Raw genomic sequence first — 17,408 nt, 5'->3', positions numbered from 1 at the left:
AGAGACAGACAAATAAACTAAGAACATTGATAAAGGGTACAACAACCTAGTATATTTACATTCTCTCTGAATATGTGACATGTTATTTTAATATTACTGATGATGAAGACCTTCATTTTTACAGGGAACTCCAAGGAACTGGTTTTCATGCACAATAACTAGCTTTATTTGTTTAGTTTTTTATTTTTACATGGGAAATTATGGCTTGGGTTCCTGTTTGACAGTAATGATCATGTGGGAAACTGGATTGCAGAGCAGTGGTTTCACATTGCCCTAGCTGGTGTTCACTCTCATGATTTAATGTTCAGATAATAAGTTTGATTAATGTCTTAAAACAGAAAAGCAAGTCCTGATCAATAACTTACTTGAAGGACTGTGGATATTTTGATTGCAATGATTTTTTTTTTTTTTGAAGATTTAATTGCATGGGTGCCACTTTGCTTGAAAAAGGTGAACCAATTTTATATAAATATAGTGAAAACCTACTAACATTATGTGACACACCGATCTCTAGCTTGTATAGGTTGTTGTTAATGGAGAAGTAGAGTAATACATTCTGACTTTAAAATGACAAATATGTCTCCTCGTTCCTTACCTGCTTTCCCAGTGGGTCTTCATCAGAGCAAAAGAGTTTGCTTATCTGACTTCCTGGATTCCTAGATGACTGGCTGATTGTCGACTGTTTTGCAGTCATGTTTCCTAACTCACTGCTTATGTGTCCTGTAGCCTACAAAATGGTCTATATGTATGGGGAGGGAGGCGTAAAAAAAACTTATCTTTAATCAAAATTTCATTTGGTGAACCAGCACATTTCACTGTTGCAGTTGTCCACCATCAAAAAACAAATTATTGTTATTTGACTGTTCAAAGTGAAATGGTTGAATGAATAGCAGTTCCAATCATGGTTTTATAGTGATTAAAAATTCATGTCAGGGCTAGGAAGGCAATCTTAAAAGCTTCCTTTTTTTCCCCCACTCTCACTTTTGTCTAAACAACAAATGTTTAGATTCTGCCATTCTTGACGTCTCCAATAGCCCCCCATACATCAAACAAGAACACATCAGGGAAAGCAAAATCTCCCAGGACTGAATCCAAGGCCTCTGCAAAGTCATCAGGGTTCTTCTTGTCTTTGCCTGCTTCCACAATTGTGGTTGCTGCAGAGAAAAAGGGGACACAAAAGTTTAAGTTTTCACAGCCAAATGAGTTCTGTTCAAGTTTTGTTCCTCACCAGCCAAGGCCACAACAGGCACCAAAACCCATTTAGGTCAGATTTCTTGTCTTTTACTGCATAAAAGTGGCCCATTGACAAAATGCTGCTTTAAATTTATCCAGAAGTATCACCGTTTCAGGTTTAATTATAATCTCGATGTCAAAAAGGTAGCCAAGACATTAACTAAACTGGAAAAATGCACAATGCAACCCTGTTGATTTGAATTTACTCATAATGCTGCCATTTTTGTTTAACAAAAACACACGATGAAAGATACATTGGCAGTTTCTTGGGAGAAACCCCAGTGATGTCAAATTGTACTTATGAACCTCTGCAATTTTGAATGTGGGTCACAATATTCATGGAACACCCAAGTATGTGTGGGGAAACACTGAAAAGACAAGATGAGCATGAATACTGTGCATATCCCATAGTATCTTCTTCTCATCTACTTATCTTTACATCAGGGCTTACATTAAATATGACATACAGTAAATTAAAATGTACTCAGTCTGCATCTTAATGTGCAGGAAATATATACATTCAAAATGAAAACAACATCTCCCAAAAACTGTATCTTGCATTATGCAGACATACTCAACAATGTTCAAATTGCATTCAAAATGAATGCACTGTCACATTAATTAAATCTGCTCTCATTCATGTGTCACTATCATCTAACTATGTATATTTTTTACCCAAAAAACAGGATCTCAAAAAGACTACCAAGACTTCTATGTGCATGAATATACAGTATATTAGTAAAACATTGACTTGGATCATGATGTACATATAGTAGCTGAATGTTGTAGAATTAGGTCAACAACAGCATTTCCAGTATTTTTCTTATCTTAATTTTCTTAGACCAAAATATGCAAATGTTTATGTAGGCTAACATCCAAGTAAACAACAGAATGAAGGACACATTGAGGAATCATTAACCCATTTTACGTTATATTTAGGTCTGAACAGCCAAGGCCATTGACCTTGAAAGTCTGGGAAAGGGAAAAGTATGTGCCCCCCTCATTGTTTATCTTAAAGTTGCAGTTGTATTGGTAGGGATCTGAAGTGTCCCTCTAATTATGTATAATATTTCTGATAACACTACTTTTAGTATTTATTCTTGACTTTGACAAAAAAAAAGTCTTCCAAATTTTATTTTATTCATTTTAGCATATTGGCATACATGACATCTCCATGATGATCAAACTTCCTTGGCTGAGAATAGCTGTGAAATGTGTGGAAGAAAGCTCTGGGAAAATAAATGCTCAGCTTTTTTTGTTAACCATCATTAGTGCTCCCTCCATTGCAATGACATGACATATTCATCGGGGGTCATCAGAAGGCATTGCCAAAAATGCAGGAGCTCACCAGCTGAAGCCAAATTAAATGTCAAAAATGTTGAGGGGAAATAGGTGCACCCAAAAAAAATATGAACGTACCATATATAGCAAAAATCACACAGAAAATTTGTCTCGGGATCAAAGCAGGCTGGTATATCCCAGCATGCGAGAGGGGCATGCAACCACCATGGATTGTAAAGCCACAGTAAATCCCACAGACTCCTGGGTTTGTGTATGAACAATCTATATATCACTTCCTTACATTCCCTACATGGACTGAAAGGTAATGTCTATTTTAAGGACACAAATGTTCTGTGGATGGTCTTACCCAGCTCCAGATCTCTGATGCCCATGTAGCTCTCCAGCAGGTCATCCACTTTCTTTGTGGCCTGTTCTTCAAACTCATTCTGCTGGCAGAGCAGAGAGGAAATAATACAGAGGTGTTATTTGAAACTCACTGGTGTTCACGCTCTAAATATGGTGATAGAAACTCTGTGAGAGCTCCTCTTCTCATGCCAAAAGTATGCATCAGCCAAGAATATCCTTGGCTACAGTTTATCACTTGCATTTGTGTTATGTAAACATATCAAAGTTTATTGATGAAGATGTCGACTGTTTACTTGAAAAATGTTCCGAATTTGCTGCTTCTTGAAAACCCAATAAACCTTTTCAGCCTCTAGATCTGTGGGTTTCACATCACAGATCAGTGTGGGACAGTAGGCTTTTAATTGGCTGTTAGCATGACTCAGCACATCAAACAACCTCAGAACAAAGGATGTTCAAGATCAACCCGTTTGTAATCGTAACACCTGTACATAAATTATACACAATTCAATTACAGATTCAATGACGATTTTATTATTGTAGTTAAAGAATAAAAACTGTATGAAAAAGACATTATCATATTGCATTCAAACTAAAGTTCCCATCGTCATTGTTCAGCAGAGCGTGTGAACCTCACCACTTCCTGAACTGTAGCAGCACCCTTGGAGCGAAGACGCAGTGTCTCCCTTCCGTTCACCATCTTGCCCTCGTTGGATTTTGGCACTCTGGTCCTCATTCCAATCATGTCTAACCCCCACACACACACACACACACACACACACACACGGATGACAACATTTAATCAAATTAAAAACAGTCTATGGTCCTCTGCAGAGGACTTCTGAAGTTGTATTAGGATGACCGTTGGGTCATATTTCTGACCAAGGCCCTTCTTCGGTTAATCACTTTGACTGGACGGCCAACTCAAGGAAGAGAACACACAAAGCTTCAAAAATAGTTTTATACCCTTGACCTAATCTATGCTAAAACACAGTTTTATGGCAGAGATAAAAGTACAGAGAGTTCCTTGGACTTCATGGCTTGGTTTGTGTCCTGACATACAGTGTGAATTGTGGGAACTTATATACACAGACTTTCTTACCTATGTCCAGTCAATTCAGTTTGCCTGAGGTGGCTTCCAGTCAAGTTTTAGACACATCAAGGACAATTAAAGCAAACAGTATGCACCTGAAGTTCAGTAACTTTGGTTGTGATGTTGAATCTCATCCAAAGAAAAAGTGTTAGAGTCAGTGATGTTTGTATGAAATCGTTCCTTGATTAGAACACTTCCAGTAAACAAGGAGTTCTGTATTAGTTTGAATGTGATCTCATGGATTTCCAGTCCGTCTGTTTCCCCATGTACTCTTGTTTGTGTTAACAATAAAGTTGCTGACTGTGAATCATCTGCTGAGAATTACAGAAAGATATTACCATCATCATTAATGTCCTTTGAGGCCACAATAGCTGCATGGTTTCAGGGATTTCAATGCCGTGTGGGTCAGTTGGTCCACCACTGTGGTCCAGACTAAAATATTTAAACAACTACAGAATGGGTGCCATGAAATTCTGTAGAGAAACCCATGTTCCTCAGGGGATAAATGTGACTTTGGTGACTTAATAACCTTTCATTTAGTGTCACCTTGAGGTCACTTATCACGAACCAGGGAAAGACCAAAACTTCTAGGCTACTGGGATATGACAAATCTTTGTACAGATGTTCACAGATGAATCCCTGACTTTTCCTCCAGCGCCACCATGAGGTTGAAATTTGTGGTCTTGAGTGAAGTGTCTTGACAACTATAAGATGGATTGCCATGAAATTTGGTTCAGATAGAATGAACTGTAATAACTTTGGTGATCCCTTAACGTTTGGTCCAGTCATCGTGTCAAATTTGTAATTTGTCTAATACTTCGATAAATTACCTGCACTACTAAAGAAATTCCCTTCAGCCTCAACTGTGGCTAATTAGCAAATAATGGCACGCTAACACGCTGAATTGAGATTGTGAAGATGATAAACTGAATAGCTACCTGTTAAACATCTGCATGTTTGAATTGTGAGTATGTTAGCAGGCTGATGTGTGTAGCTCAGTCTTTCATTGACATGAGTGATTTTTTTTTTTCTCCCCTCTTTCTTCTTTTCTTCTACATACCAAGTCAGTAACTGTGTTTCTCATGGAGTTATTTTCAACACACCGACTGGGGTTCTGTGTAAAAATGCACATCTGTGTTTTGAATGATACTGGTTCAGAAGAGGAATTGAACCCTTTCCTGAGGGAGGTCAGGGGTCGAAAATCAACTATGTCAACGATACTGAGGAAGATTCTACTGTATGTAGCCTGCTTGTCCCTCTGCAAGCTGCGTTATATGGTCTAATGGTGATGATCAGACCTCTAAAAGAGATAAATACTGCTAATTGGAACCGAAGTTTCACCCACCTGTGGACCTGCCTATATAAATGCGACATGTACTTGTTGCCACCACAAACACTGCAGAATCATGTGGGGCAAGATTAAAAGTTCAGTTGTAAATCAGCATGGCAGATAGCAAACACTAAATAGAAGAACACTAGTTAAAAACACGACTGAGGCCTCAACACTGACACTCAAACTATCAAACTGTTTTTTTGATTTCAGGATTACTGTATTGTACTGTTATATTACACTCCTATTTTCACCACTGTATTTGTGGGTCTGGGTGTTTCTCCTCCTCACCCATATCATTCAAATTGTTAAAATTTTCCTCTATGTCTTGTCTGGTTAAATCAGGGGTTAAAAGTTCATTACTAGGATGATGTCTTACATATATGCAATCTTGAGTTGAGATTGTTTTCTCAAAGATTTTGTTGTCCCTCAGTAACATGAAGTGGGGTTACACTGCAAGAGATACACATTCCTGATTTCAGGAAGTAAGCCCATTGACCATGGATTTGATTTCCTGTCTGATAAGAGAGATTCTGGGCTCCCACCCAGCCGTTTTTCCGCCTCCACGTTCAAGTCAGATGCAATAAATAAACCACTTATATACTTTTGACAGGTAAAATATTTCTTGCAAGGGAAAGAGAAGAAGGATGACCTCATGGACAGAGAGTGTCCCTAAAAAAGGTCATGAGTCCAAAGTGCAAAAAAAGAGTGATCATTACCAAGATAAATAAAGTAATCAGACCTAATCCAATCTTGCCTTAGTGCAACTTAAGATATAAAAACATAAATACAAAATCTGTTCTATTTTTACGTCTCTATTTCTTATGTGGACCAAAATTTTGTGCAGAGACAGTCATCTAAAGTGCCTCACTTTCTAATATGCCTTGCAGTCACACAGCCAAGGAATTTGTAGGTATATGATCCAAATTTTAACTTGCTATACTTACGTGTTCATGTACTATATTTATGATTACCAGTTTGAGTTTTAAAAGTTCAGAGAGAGGAGATTTTGGCCAGCTTTTTAAGGGGTTGAGAAATCCTTAGCAATAAGCTACAATTGGTTTTAGGTTAAGGTATCAGCAATCTTTTCAGTTGGATGTGTAGTTGCAACATTTAAAGGTCAGAATTAGGGGCTAACAAATGCCTCTTGGGAAAAAGGGTCCTCACAGAAGTACAAACATGCATGTGGATGTGTGTACCTGTCCCTAGAGGGCGTTTCATGGTTGTTTTTGTATTCCTATAAAGCTGTATTTCTTTTCTGCTTGTCTTTTGCCTCCAGTTGAATTGTAAACTAAAAATGAACCTTAAAATATTAAAAAGCATCACTGTGCAGTATCCACTTTTTGAAGAGCCTGTGTTTCTCCTGTGGTCGCGATGTGAAAAATCCCTCAAAGCCTTTGTAATTTTGTCTGTGCATGGTTGGGAGTGAAAACTTACTTCAGTAACTGCACTGATATAGCTGATTTTCAATGCACTGCATACTTACTTTCTGACAAAAACCAAAGTATTTTATTTTCCCTGTTATATCACAGAGTCAGTCAGTAAACAGGAACTGGATTTCCTTACAGCCAAAAAGATTTATTTTGTTTCCATCTTTTGCTAATTTTTTACAGTTTATTTTATTGGATTAGCAAGATAAACTATAAAACAGATCCAATTTTGAGCATCCACTGTCACACAATAATGGCTGAAGCTTAACAACCACTACCATCATACTGGTCAATTAACTGTAGCGACAAAGTTAACAACTTTTCCAGACCCACTGGGAGAGTAAACAGTTATTGCCTCCTCTTCCTGTTTGGCTGATGAGAGGGGGAAAAAAAAAAATCAACAGAGTACTGAATTCCATCAACGACTCAGGCTATATGTGGACAACTGGGAAGAGCCTCCTGATTAGGAATGGTACTTCCATGGACAATCCTATCATAAAAAAAAAAGCTTAGGATACAATGGTAGGAAATAGAAATGTTTCTTTTATTCCACTCCTTAATCCAATGTTTTCACTTCCTGCTTCTTGGCACCAATAGTCCTGCTGGTTTTCATTCATCCATTCATGAGTGGCTTTATATTTTGGGATGTGAGTGAATACAAAGTCCCAGATTCAGAAAGAATGGATACTAACATTTTTAGTCCAAATAAGCGTGTCCAAAGACTGAGTGCTAACGGTATCAGTGCACAGGCTCAGTTTCAACTAATGCTGTAAGTAGTGTAAATAATATGTTTGATCTCACAAGCCAGTTTTGACTGATTTCCATGAAGTACAAGTTTAAGATTTATAGTCTGTATGACCGTATACCCAGCACAAAACATTTTCCACTCACCAAAGGCCTTCTTGGGTCCGACCAGGCGGAGAGTGAAGGGTATGCCTCTCGGTTGCTCTTTTAGCATCTTAGCCACCTCATAGTGTCGACACCCTACAATGCTCTGGTCATTAATGGCCTCGATGTGGTCACCAACACATACAGTCTTCAGCCGGTCGATAGTACTGCCCTCTTTTATCCTCTGAAAAACAAAAGAAAAAAATGGATTGAAATTTTTCCACATACACAGTCCTATAAAAGTGCCTGATATTCTATTCATATAAGATGAGCAAACCTATCATTAAACTTTAACGGTGAATATGTATCCTTAATTCTTTAGCAAAATAAAGCTGTTACAAACTAAACCCTTACCGTTTTATGTGACAATAAATGTGAGGTTATCTCTTCAGAAAGAGAGTTTACATTACACATAACATGGAACCAGAAAGTTTAGACTGACCAAATGAGGATTCAAGAGGCTCAGGCTATTTTACTGAGGGTTTTTTTCCTACAACGAAACCTTCAAGCATTTTTTTTTTTTTTTTTTATATAGCCAGCAAGTAACTCAAGTCAGTTCTCAGTTAACAATGTGAATTTATTGTTCTTCAGCCTATTATGCTCTACCAGTCATTCACCTTAATGAAAGCGTATCCAGCTCCATTGTCTGTGATAGTGAGGCCCAATGCATCTTCTGTCTTTGTCACCTCCACCTCCTTGGTTTCTCCTCTGACGTGAGCAAAGATGAAGTCTTCCAGTCCGATCTGTCCCCCCAGTAGTTTCTGCATGTCCACTTTATGAGAGTTCAGAGTGCAGAACAGGATCTGAGGCAAGGACATAGGGGTGGGGGGTGTTGATTGTGAGTTCATTATCATTTTCAGAATCTAATAATCATATTAAGAAAATCAATAGCCTACATTTTGTTTTCAATACATTTTGGTACCTATTGTCTTTTTTGTGCCTACCAATGCACAATAAACATATTTACAATTTTCCACCAAGATGCAACACCAGAACCAAATGAAGGAATTATATTAAAAATACATTTCACTTGAATGTATAGATTTACAACCCTGTTTACAAAAAAGTTGTGATGCTGTGTAAAACGTAAATAGAAACAAAGTGATGATTTGCAAAACAGTGAAACCCCATATTTAATTGAAAATAGCACAAAGACAACACATCAAATGTTAAAACTGAGAAATTTCATTGTTTTGAAAATTATATGCACATTTTGAATTTGATGCCTGCAACATGTTGCCTCACCTGCTCTTTGAACAACACTGTAAGCGTTTGGGAACCGAGGAGACCAATTGCTGTAACTGTGAAAGTGGAATGTTTTCCCATTCTTGCTTCGTGTACGATTTGTTTGGGGTCTCCTTTGTCGTAGTTTATGTTTCATAATAAGCCAAACATTTTCATTGGGTGACAAGTCGGGACTGCAGACAGGCCAGTTTCTGACCAGGACTCATTTGCCACGGAGCTGCCATGCTGTTGTAATACGTGCAGAATGTGGTTTGGCATCGTCTTGCGAAAAGAAGAAAAAAGCAAGGCCTTCCCTGAAAAAGACGTCGTCTACTTGGCAGCATGTTGCTCCAAAACCTGTATATAGCGTTCAGCATTAATGGTGCCTTCACAAATGTGCAGGTTACCCATGCCATGTGCACTAATGCACCTACATACCATCACAGACGCTGGCTATTGAACAGTGCGCTGATACCAAGCCGGATGGTCCCTGTCCTCTTTTGCCCGGAGGACACGGCGTCCATGATTTCCAAAAAGAATTTAAAATTTTGACACGTGAGACCACAGGGCAGTTTTCCCAATTCGCCTCAGTCCATCTTAAATGAGCTCGGAACCAGAGAAGGCGGTGGCCTTTCCGGATCTGGGCTATAGTCTGTACGGTTTCCTCGTTGCATGGAGTCCATGCCGTGATGTCCACTACAGAATCGTGTCTGTTTTTAATGCAGTGCCGTCTGAGGGCCCGAAGACCACGGCCATCCAATATTGGATTTCGGCCTTGTCCCTTGCTTACAGAGATTTCTTCAGATTCTCGGAATCTTTTAATGATATTGTTTGTTGTAGAAATCCCCAAATTATTTGCAATTTTACGTGGAGAAACATTCTCAAATTGTTGCACTTCATTTGCCAGCGCAGTCTTTCACAGAGTGGTGAGCCCCTCCCCATCGTTACCTATTAAGACTGAACCGCTCTTGAATGCTCTCTTTATACCCAGTCATGTTACTCACCTGTTGCCAGTTAACCTAATTAATGTGTAATGTTCAACCAGGTGTTTTCTTTGAGCATTTCACAGCTTTTCCAGTCTTTTGTTGCCACTGTCCCAACTTTTTAAAAACGTTGCAGGTATCAAATTCAAAATGGGCATAAAAACAACGTTTGATGTTTTGACTTTGTGCTATTTTCAATTAAATATGGGGTTTCAATGTTTTGCAAATCACATTCTGTTTCTATTTTACGCAGCGTCCCAACTTTTTTGGTAACGGTTGTAAATCTATGCATCCCAGTGAAATGTATTTCTGATATCACAATGCCTTCATTTGTTTCTGGTCTTGCATCTTAACTGCAGCTAAAACACAAAAGTGACTCTAAAATGAAAATGTAAATGGCACTTGAGAATCTGAAGGAAGGGAATGGGCACAGAAAACAAATGTGCAACTTGAAGAGCTTCCACAGGTAATATTGACTAGTAATTATTAATTAACCATCAACACATGAGAAAGTCTCTGCATTTGATACCAACTTAAACGTTTTTTTTTTCTAAACTTACATTACAAATTAAATAATTGACAAATTAATTTTGAGTTCATTATTTCCTTGCAAAGTATCTTATGTTTTCGAAGATAAGAATAATGCCTTAGCTGTTTACATTTCATGTCATTAAAGCTGTTTATACACAGAAAATGAGATTGAGGCTAATTGTTTCTGCCCTAATCATGCAGCAATACCAGGTTCCTCCTGTTTTGTTACTTATTTAGATGTGCTGTACAGAGATTAAACACCAGATGGCAGTAGAGCCATACAATTAGTTTTTTTCTATTGTGGCCATTTTGTTGTGAGTCATAATTGTGATGCCTCATCAACACCCTTTGTATATTTCAAGTTTAATGTTTAGGCCTAAAAATCAGCAAACAAGCAAGTTAGATTTGTTTTTTCTGTTCTTTAGGAGTTGAGTGCTAAAATCATTGTTGTTTTCAATGGTCAGTGGTTGAATTAAGCATTAGAGTCATTCAATAATAATAAGTAGCTGGTAGTAATACACACTTATGATAAAAAACCTTTTCTCCAAAGTGTCATATGACTAAATCTCAGGACCAAAACATAATAACTGCCATGTATTTTATGTGTTTTAAATAACACCATTCGCACCTTTGATTAGATTGCAGAATTGAACCTGTGAATCTCTCTTACAGTCTACTTATAGTGTATTTCTTATTCTGAAAAATTGAAAAAAAAATCCCCCCTAATTCTTTTTTATACTTTAGAATTATATTTGGATTCAAAAGAAGATCTTGTTTTTGCAAAATTCTCCCAGGTCTTAAATTTGGTATTCTGAAACCAAAAGTTAAAGGTCATGTTTAACTTTATAATCCATAACGGAAATCCAAGATAACCCGGGTGAACTGTTATCGCAATTGGCGCAGTTCCTCTTAGATATTGCACACTGTAATTCTCTTGGCAAGTAGAATAGTCTGACTGCAGTCCAAGGTCTTCTCTGGCATCTGCTCTATAGCTGTACTGTAACTTTATGCTGCTGCTGTTCAGTCCACAGGAGGTCAAGGAAACTGCTGCACTTCTCACTATCACCAACTAATTGACTGATATTTCTCATAGAAAGTCTGACTGCAGTTCAAGGTCTTGTAGATATACAAGTTGTTAAATAAACTATTATCGAAATATTGTCTGATTTAGAAACAAAACCATTCAATGGTGTAATTTAGTGATTCACTTAAGACCAAAAAAACCCAAGAGGACTTACTGACTGTTTCTTGTCATTTTGATTGTAGGTACATTAGAAATAAATTGACAGCATAGTCTGGCCCAATTTAAAATGCTAAAGATTCAAAATTAGTTTTTTTATTTTTTTTTATTGTAATGTATTTGCCACAATGTGATGCTGCAACCTTTGCATTTCTTATTTGTAATAATGTATCCAAAAACAGACACCTTAAAACCCATAGAATCTTGAATCTTACATTATCAGATTATTCCTCTGTGGCACTCCAAGTCATTCAGCATTTTTAGTATTTAGCATTTGGGTTTGGAAACTTGCATAACACTTGCAAACAGGCCAATTCATAGGACACAATCATGACTGGTTGCCTGATAAGATCATCAAGGTTTGTTGCTATGGAATGTATATTACATTACATTATCACTTCATCTCTAGTCATTTATGTTCAGAAGGTAGCAATACACAGATAGGACAAGCCTTCATGGTGGCCTTCATAACAACACTGATAAGTAGAGAGGCCAATGCCGAATATTTATTGTTCTGTTGCTGAGTGTGTTACCATAACATACTTGAGAAAGCAGCAGGACACCAGCATTTTTGCTGGTCATCTTTACTTAAAATTTATAAAAAGGTTCAAATCTTTTTATAAGCAAGTTGCAGTGATACCATTTGTGAATATAATCAGCGATGATGTTTATTTTACAACAAATTGCTGCAGTAAACCAGTTTCCCGAGAAAAGATGTTCACAAGTACAAGATAGAAAATATTGTCTTTCCTGAACTACCATATTCCTCCTGCACATTCTTTGATCACTCTACAGTTGTGTCTTCTGCCAGCTGTTCTGGATAAATGTCCTCTAAATGCCTTTCTGAAATGCAGAAAATTAAGTGCAAGTTCTTCTGTGATATCTGCGTGGAACTCTTTACCTCAAAGAGCCAGTGGCCTTTTGTTTTGCTGAGTATTTAGAGCAGCATCAGGCTGCAGTTTGGTTTTGCTCCGCCCTGACCTACTAAAGGTTGAGTGAGTAGACTTTTTCTCAAGGATTCTGGTCTTGCTACTGCTGCTTTAGCCTAACTGCAAACCACACATTTGATCCACTACCGTGCTGTGAATTAACTGTTTAGTCCCATAATGTTGTATAACCATTACAAATGCTAATTACCTGAAATTTACTATTTGATATCTCTAAAGCACAGACAATACAGTCACTTGTTATAGCTATATTTGAGTTGGTATTTATTGTAATGTTACATCCTGAATTATCTGAAAGGTGAATTATCATTTTTACACATGCACAAATCATATGGAGTACGACTCAGACTGTGAAAATAGTTGTCAACAAATGTCTTTTAATATCTTTTGACGAGCTTTGTCAAGTCTGAGTAAATAACCCAAGTGATGGCATCAAGGGATTATGATTGGCCTTGCATGCTACAACATAATAAAAAGAAAGTGTGTGTGGGCATTTACAAGGCAGAAATGGTATAATGGTAAGTTTCTAATGTGTGCAACATGACAAATGTAGGATCCAGTGTTTCTGGAGATACACCTATATAGGGACTATCTCAGCCTGTGTTGAGACTACACTACATCACTGGAGAGGCCCTTTGAAAGGCTTTTATTTGACCATATTACCTCCTTAAAGTATGCACTGAAATGAAGAACTGCTGCCTTAATGCTGATAATCATCATTCAGATTATTTCCAATGAATTGGGCAAAATAAGTGCAGTAATTATCTGTAACTGTTCAAACAGATCGGAATTTTGAAGATATTTGCTTTCATCTGACAGCATTATCTCTTCTTATTTTGTTATGTGAATAACTTTTAAAGTAAAAATTTTCATCAGTTGGTTTTGTTTTGCCCCAATGTCACTTTCATTACTGTAACTTGCTGTGCCCTACAGTATGTGTGGTGTTTACTGACTACAGAACACTATGTGGTTATTTGTTTCCATTATTGATCCTGGTCAAGGCGCAGACGAGTATAGAGTCTGGCAGACAGTAGCGAGGGCAAATGATCTTCAATAGTGCATCATGGAAAAAAGCCTAGACTGGAAACCTAACGCCTATTTGCCTGCCAGACCAGAAATGGCCTGCCAGACCAGAAATGCAGGAAGGGAATGCAACCATTTGTTTTTTCTCTACATCATCATAAGTGGAAATGGTAATAAGTAGTCTGACAGTGTTTACAAGCATAGCTGGGTTTGTTTTGTACCTCTGACGGGGAGATGTTGAACACTTCTGCGATCTTGGCGTACAGCTCCTTGACATTGGTGAATCCGTGGATGCGGCCTGTGGGACTGCCATGAGCCAGCTGTGTGTGGAAGATGAGCCTAGGTCTTGGGTATTCTGGTGGGCCCGGTGGTGGTGGTGAAGGAGGAGGAAGCGGAGGCGCTGTTGGCTCCACACACCCTTCATTCTGGCTGTGGTTCTGGGCCTTCTGCTCCTCCATGGCTTCAGCCCCTGCTGCCTTAGTGTCCTGCGGGCTCATAGCCTCCCCGTTCTGCATTGGCCCCAGCTCAGGTGTGTGGTCCTCCTCTGGGAGCCCCGGTGCTGCGCTGCTCTGGCAGGGAGAGAAACACTGCCCTTCCTCCTGTTTAGCTGATCAACTAGCCACCCACAGCTTTGTGTTGAAGAGTGCAGATGAATTAATGATGAGAGTAGCCTGGTAACAGTATCTGGAAGAGGCCAGCCAGGCCCTACCAGGTAGAAACCCAATACCCTTTGAGTTGAGGATTGTATGTGTTACACCTGAGACTCTAGCAGCTCATGCAAAGAGAACACAAACAAAACACATGAGGTAAAGGTTTCTTCATAAACTTGACACGGTTGAGAATCTAATTCCCTATATCAGTCTGGCTGCAAGACGTGTTGCACACACATGATCCTGAATGTGTCAACATTCCTCTGGAGTGTGAAAATGCCCCGCATATCTGCAAACTGACTTCCAAAGTGGGCTGTTTAGAAATGGCCACAGACAATGTCCCAGTGTTGTAGGTAAGATGATATCATTGGGTAAGGAGTAAGTGCCCCCACGCCTTCCTTCATTGGCCACATTGAATGCAATAGCCTGTTGCTGGGGTGAATCCTTGGTGATGCACTGACCTTTTTGACCCCACAGAAAGCCCACAGATACACTGTTGATGACAGTTTAGCCCAGTAAACAGATGTTTTTTAATATCAGTTTCCTAACTTACTGTGCTACACATGACTGGAAGGCACTTAAAATAGCTGAGATGGATAGACTGAAACAGATAAAAGACTGTACAAAACTCATCAGCCAACCCAACATGACACAAAGCTTGAGCGAGTGCCTCAGCAGAACGGTTTTGCGAACAGTCTGTTTATTTTGAATAGTGGATAAATAGCCACGCGCTGATTAGCAATGACTTAATCAACATATTCCCATTTTGTTTCGTTATGGTGATCACTTGCCCTTAACAATCTTATTTGTCTCACTTTGTCCCAGGTGATGCGTTACTCATGCGAATCAGGGAAGTTTTCACGTTAGGACACAAAAATCTATCTATGTCCCTTTCACATGTGAAATTCCAAAACAATCCCATTTAAAACATCAGCTGGGAATGTGTTACCAGCACTGTGATTCCATTGTAATAAACCTCAGACAAAGATTCTTTCCAAATTGCATGTAAGGTATGTATTGACACTAAAAGAGGTTTTGAAATGCTCAAATACCTGATTTAAATTCCTAAGGATAAAAATATTTCCTATTTGAATGGCAATCACGTTCCCACAGTGTATGCTTCCAAACCATATTGCTTTACTTCAGTTCATCATTGTATAGTACAGCACTGCAATGCCCTGTTTTCTCCTGCTTCATAAGCATTTCTATACACCTGTGCTGTAATGTGCGTGGCTGCAGCTGTCTCTGCGTCATAGCCTGCTTTTTCCAGGCCAAGGTGCTACTAGCCTCCCAAGGTTAGAGTGTTTACTCCAGCAGCTAATAATAAGGATCTCTCTGGCAAAACTTTCCTTCTGCTACAGATAATAGGCAGTCCTCGGAGCGAAGGACATCTTCCTTACTCCCCTTGCAGTGATAACCTCCATCGACATTTTTCAAAGCAAACAGATGTCTGAGTTAGGCAACATCAGAGATGACAGACAGGCTCTAGTTTCTCAGATGTGTAACTGACAACACAAATACAAATATTTCTTTCGCTGCTTGTTTCTCACTTCCAAAGGACTTGATCTTAACATAAAGCTGTCAGTTTTCTCGGGAGGTGAGACGACAGCAATTTTGTAAATGCTTTGCTTGCAAATTTAGTAGAAAACTAAAGTCTTAGACAAAGTCTAAGCTGAAGGGATTAATGCATGTAAAACTTAAGTTTTATATAAACAGTTCAAACAACAATGTAACATGCAGGATTCAAAACCACAACGGTCAGCAAAACCTTCCTGACTCTACAGTGATTATGTAAGATAGAGAAGTACAAAACAAAATAATGAGAAACCAGTAAATGAAATCATACACATTTTTAAAATCTTCCTTTGTCATGTGAGTTCCAGCTCATTGCTCATTTTGTTTTCGTTTTTCTCAAGAACCCTAAAGCCATTTACAAATATTGACCAGGTCAAGGGTGAGAAATTCAGGATTTCCTGATTCAGACTGTCAATATTAGCAAAATGTGTGGTCCTATAGGACTAATAGCATTTACTATAATAATTAATTATATATTATATAATTCTTTATCTTCTTATTTGTTGTTTGTTTGTTATTGTGCAGTGATGTTTTGAAGGTAATAATCAATTTTTTTCTAATATACTCTTATACTCCATACTCTTATATACTATATAACCCCCTCTGTATTACAATTCACACACTTCACGAACATCCAGATGGCTAAGATATGGCCTAGAGATGCAATATTTGTCTGCTGTGTGATATTGTGCAGTCTCCAAAATCGTCATTTAAAAATTTAGGAGGAGGCCCAATGCTAAATGATGGATCCCATAACTATATCTGTATCATAATGTGTTACCTTATCCAAAAATAATAGTTTCATATCTTTTCTGATGAATAGATATAGTTATTTCCAAAAAGAATGCTGTTGACATAAACACAAAAGGCCACTCTACAAGACAGGGCCTCAAGGTCAGGTAGAAACAATATTGTACATAGTTCATATTCCCAAACATATTTGGGATCAATCAAATTATCTCAAACCAACTAACACAGTGTAGCCGGGGCTGTAAGTCTTGAGTCCTTGGGTAGCTTCCCATTTTGCCCAATTATTAATCCTGCTTTCTCAGTGATGAATCAGCACAGAAAAGCCTGTTACTGCCTACACTCCATCAACACCCCCTTATTACATCACATACGTCCTTATGAAGCGTGATTTCCTCTTCTCTATCTGCTTTGTTTCCTGGCAGCGGAGACAGAAGGGAAGACCGGGGGCCGGCTGGTGTAGGCCAGATTGTGTGAGGGTGGTGTGTTTGCTGTGTCATGTGGCAATACACTGCCTCTTCTGTTCCTGGTGGCGTGGCGACGCCTGAGCTGCCTGGTGAGAAAAAAAAGGCTTTCAATACTGAGATTTGTGCACATTTCTCTAAACTGCTGCCAAAGATTGGTTTTCTTTTCTAAATGTATTCAAGGTCTTTATCAATAGAGTGGCAAAACACTCTACTGATGAACTAAGAAAGCTGTATTGAAATCATAGGGAATTTTGTAACTCACTGATTTGTCATGATATGACGTATAAAATATGACATCAGGAAAATTTTTTGGACAATTATTGTAATTGACTCATTCCCCTTAAGAATGTATTTCCAAAAATATCACTGTTAAAAAACATTTATTCTCAGAGTACAAATATTA

At 38.4% G+C, this 17,408-nt stretch overlaps 1 protein-coding gene across 1 annotated transcript; it reads right to left on the bottom strand.

Moving 5' to 3' along the window:
* Positions 1-975: 975 nt before the first annotated feature.
* gipc3 (GIPC PDZ domain containing family member 3) lies at positions 976-14,081 on the bottom strand. Its single transcript, XM_022738544.1, has 6 exons — positions 13,788-14,081; positions 8,236-8,421; positions 7,622-7,802; positions 3,515-3,624; positions 2,882-2,963; positions 976-1,154 (listed from the first exon to the last, which is right to left on the bottom strand). The coding sequence occupies exons 1-6, from the start codon at positions 14,079-14,081 to the stop codon at positions 1,003-1,005; spliced, it is 1,005 nt and encodes a 334-aa protein (XP_022594265.1). The 3' UTR covers positions 976-1,002.
* Positions 14,082-17,408: the final 3,327 nt, after the last annotated feature.

The sequence above is a fragment of the Seriola dumerili genome, unplaced genomic scaffold (genome assembly GCF_002260705.1).
Source record: "Seriola dumerili isolate Sdu_G_001 unplaced genomic scaffold, Sdu_1.0 BDQW01000002.1, whole genome shotgun sequence".
Classification (NCBI taxonomy): domain Eukaryota; kingdom Metazoa; phylum Chordata; class Actinopteri; order Carangiformes; family Carangidae; genus Seriola; species Seriola dumerili.
This window is presented reverse-complemented; position numbering and strand designations above follow the sequence as displayed.

Bases quoted from the DNA above. Each gene is read 5' to 3' on its own strand.
- gipc3 (XM_022738544.1), bottom strand. From the start codon at position 14,081: ATGCAGAACGGGGAGGCTATGAGCCCGCAGGACACTAAGGCAGCAGGG. The intron at 8,422-13,787 runs GTACAAAACAAA...TCCTTGCCTCAG, and splicing joins TCAACATCTCCCCGTCAGAG to ATCCTGTTCTGCACTCTGAA. The intron at 2,964-3,514 runs GTGAGGTTCACA...CTGCTCTGCCAG, and splicing joins CTGCTACAGTTCAGGAAGTG to CAGAATGAGTTTGAAGAACA.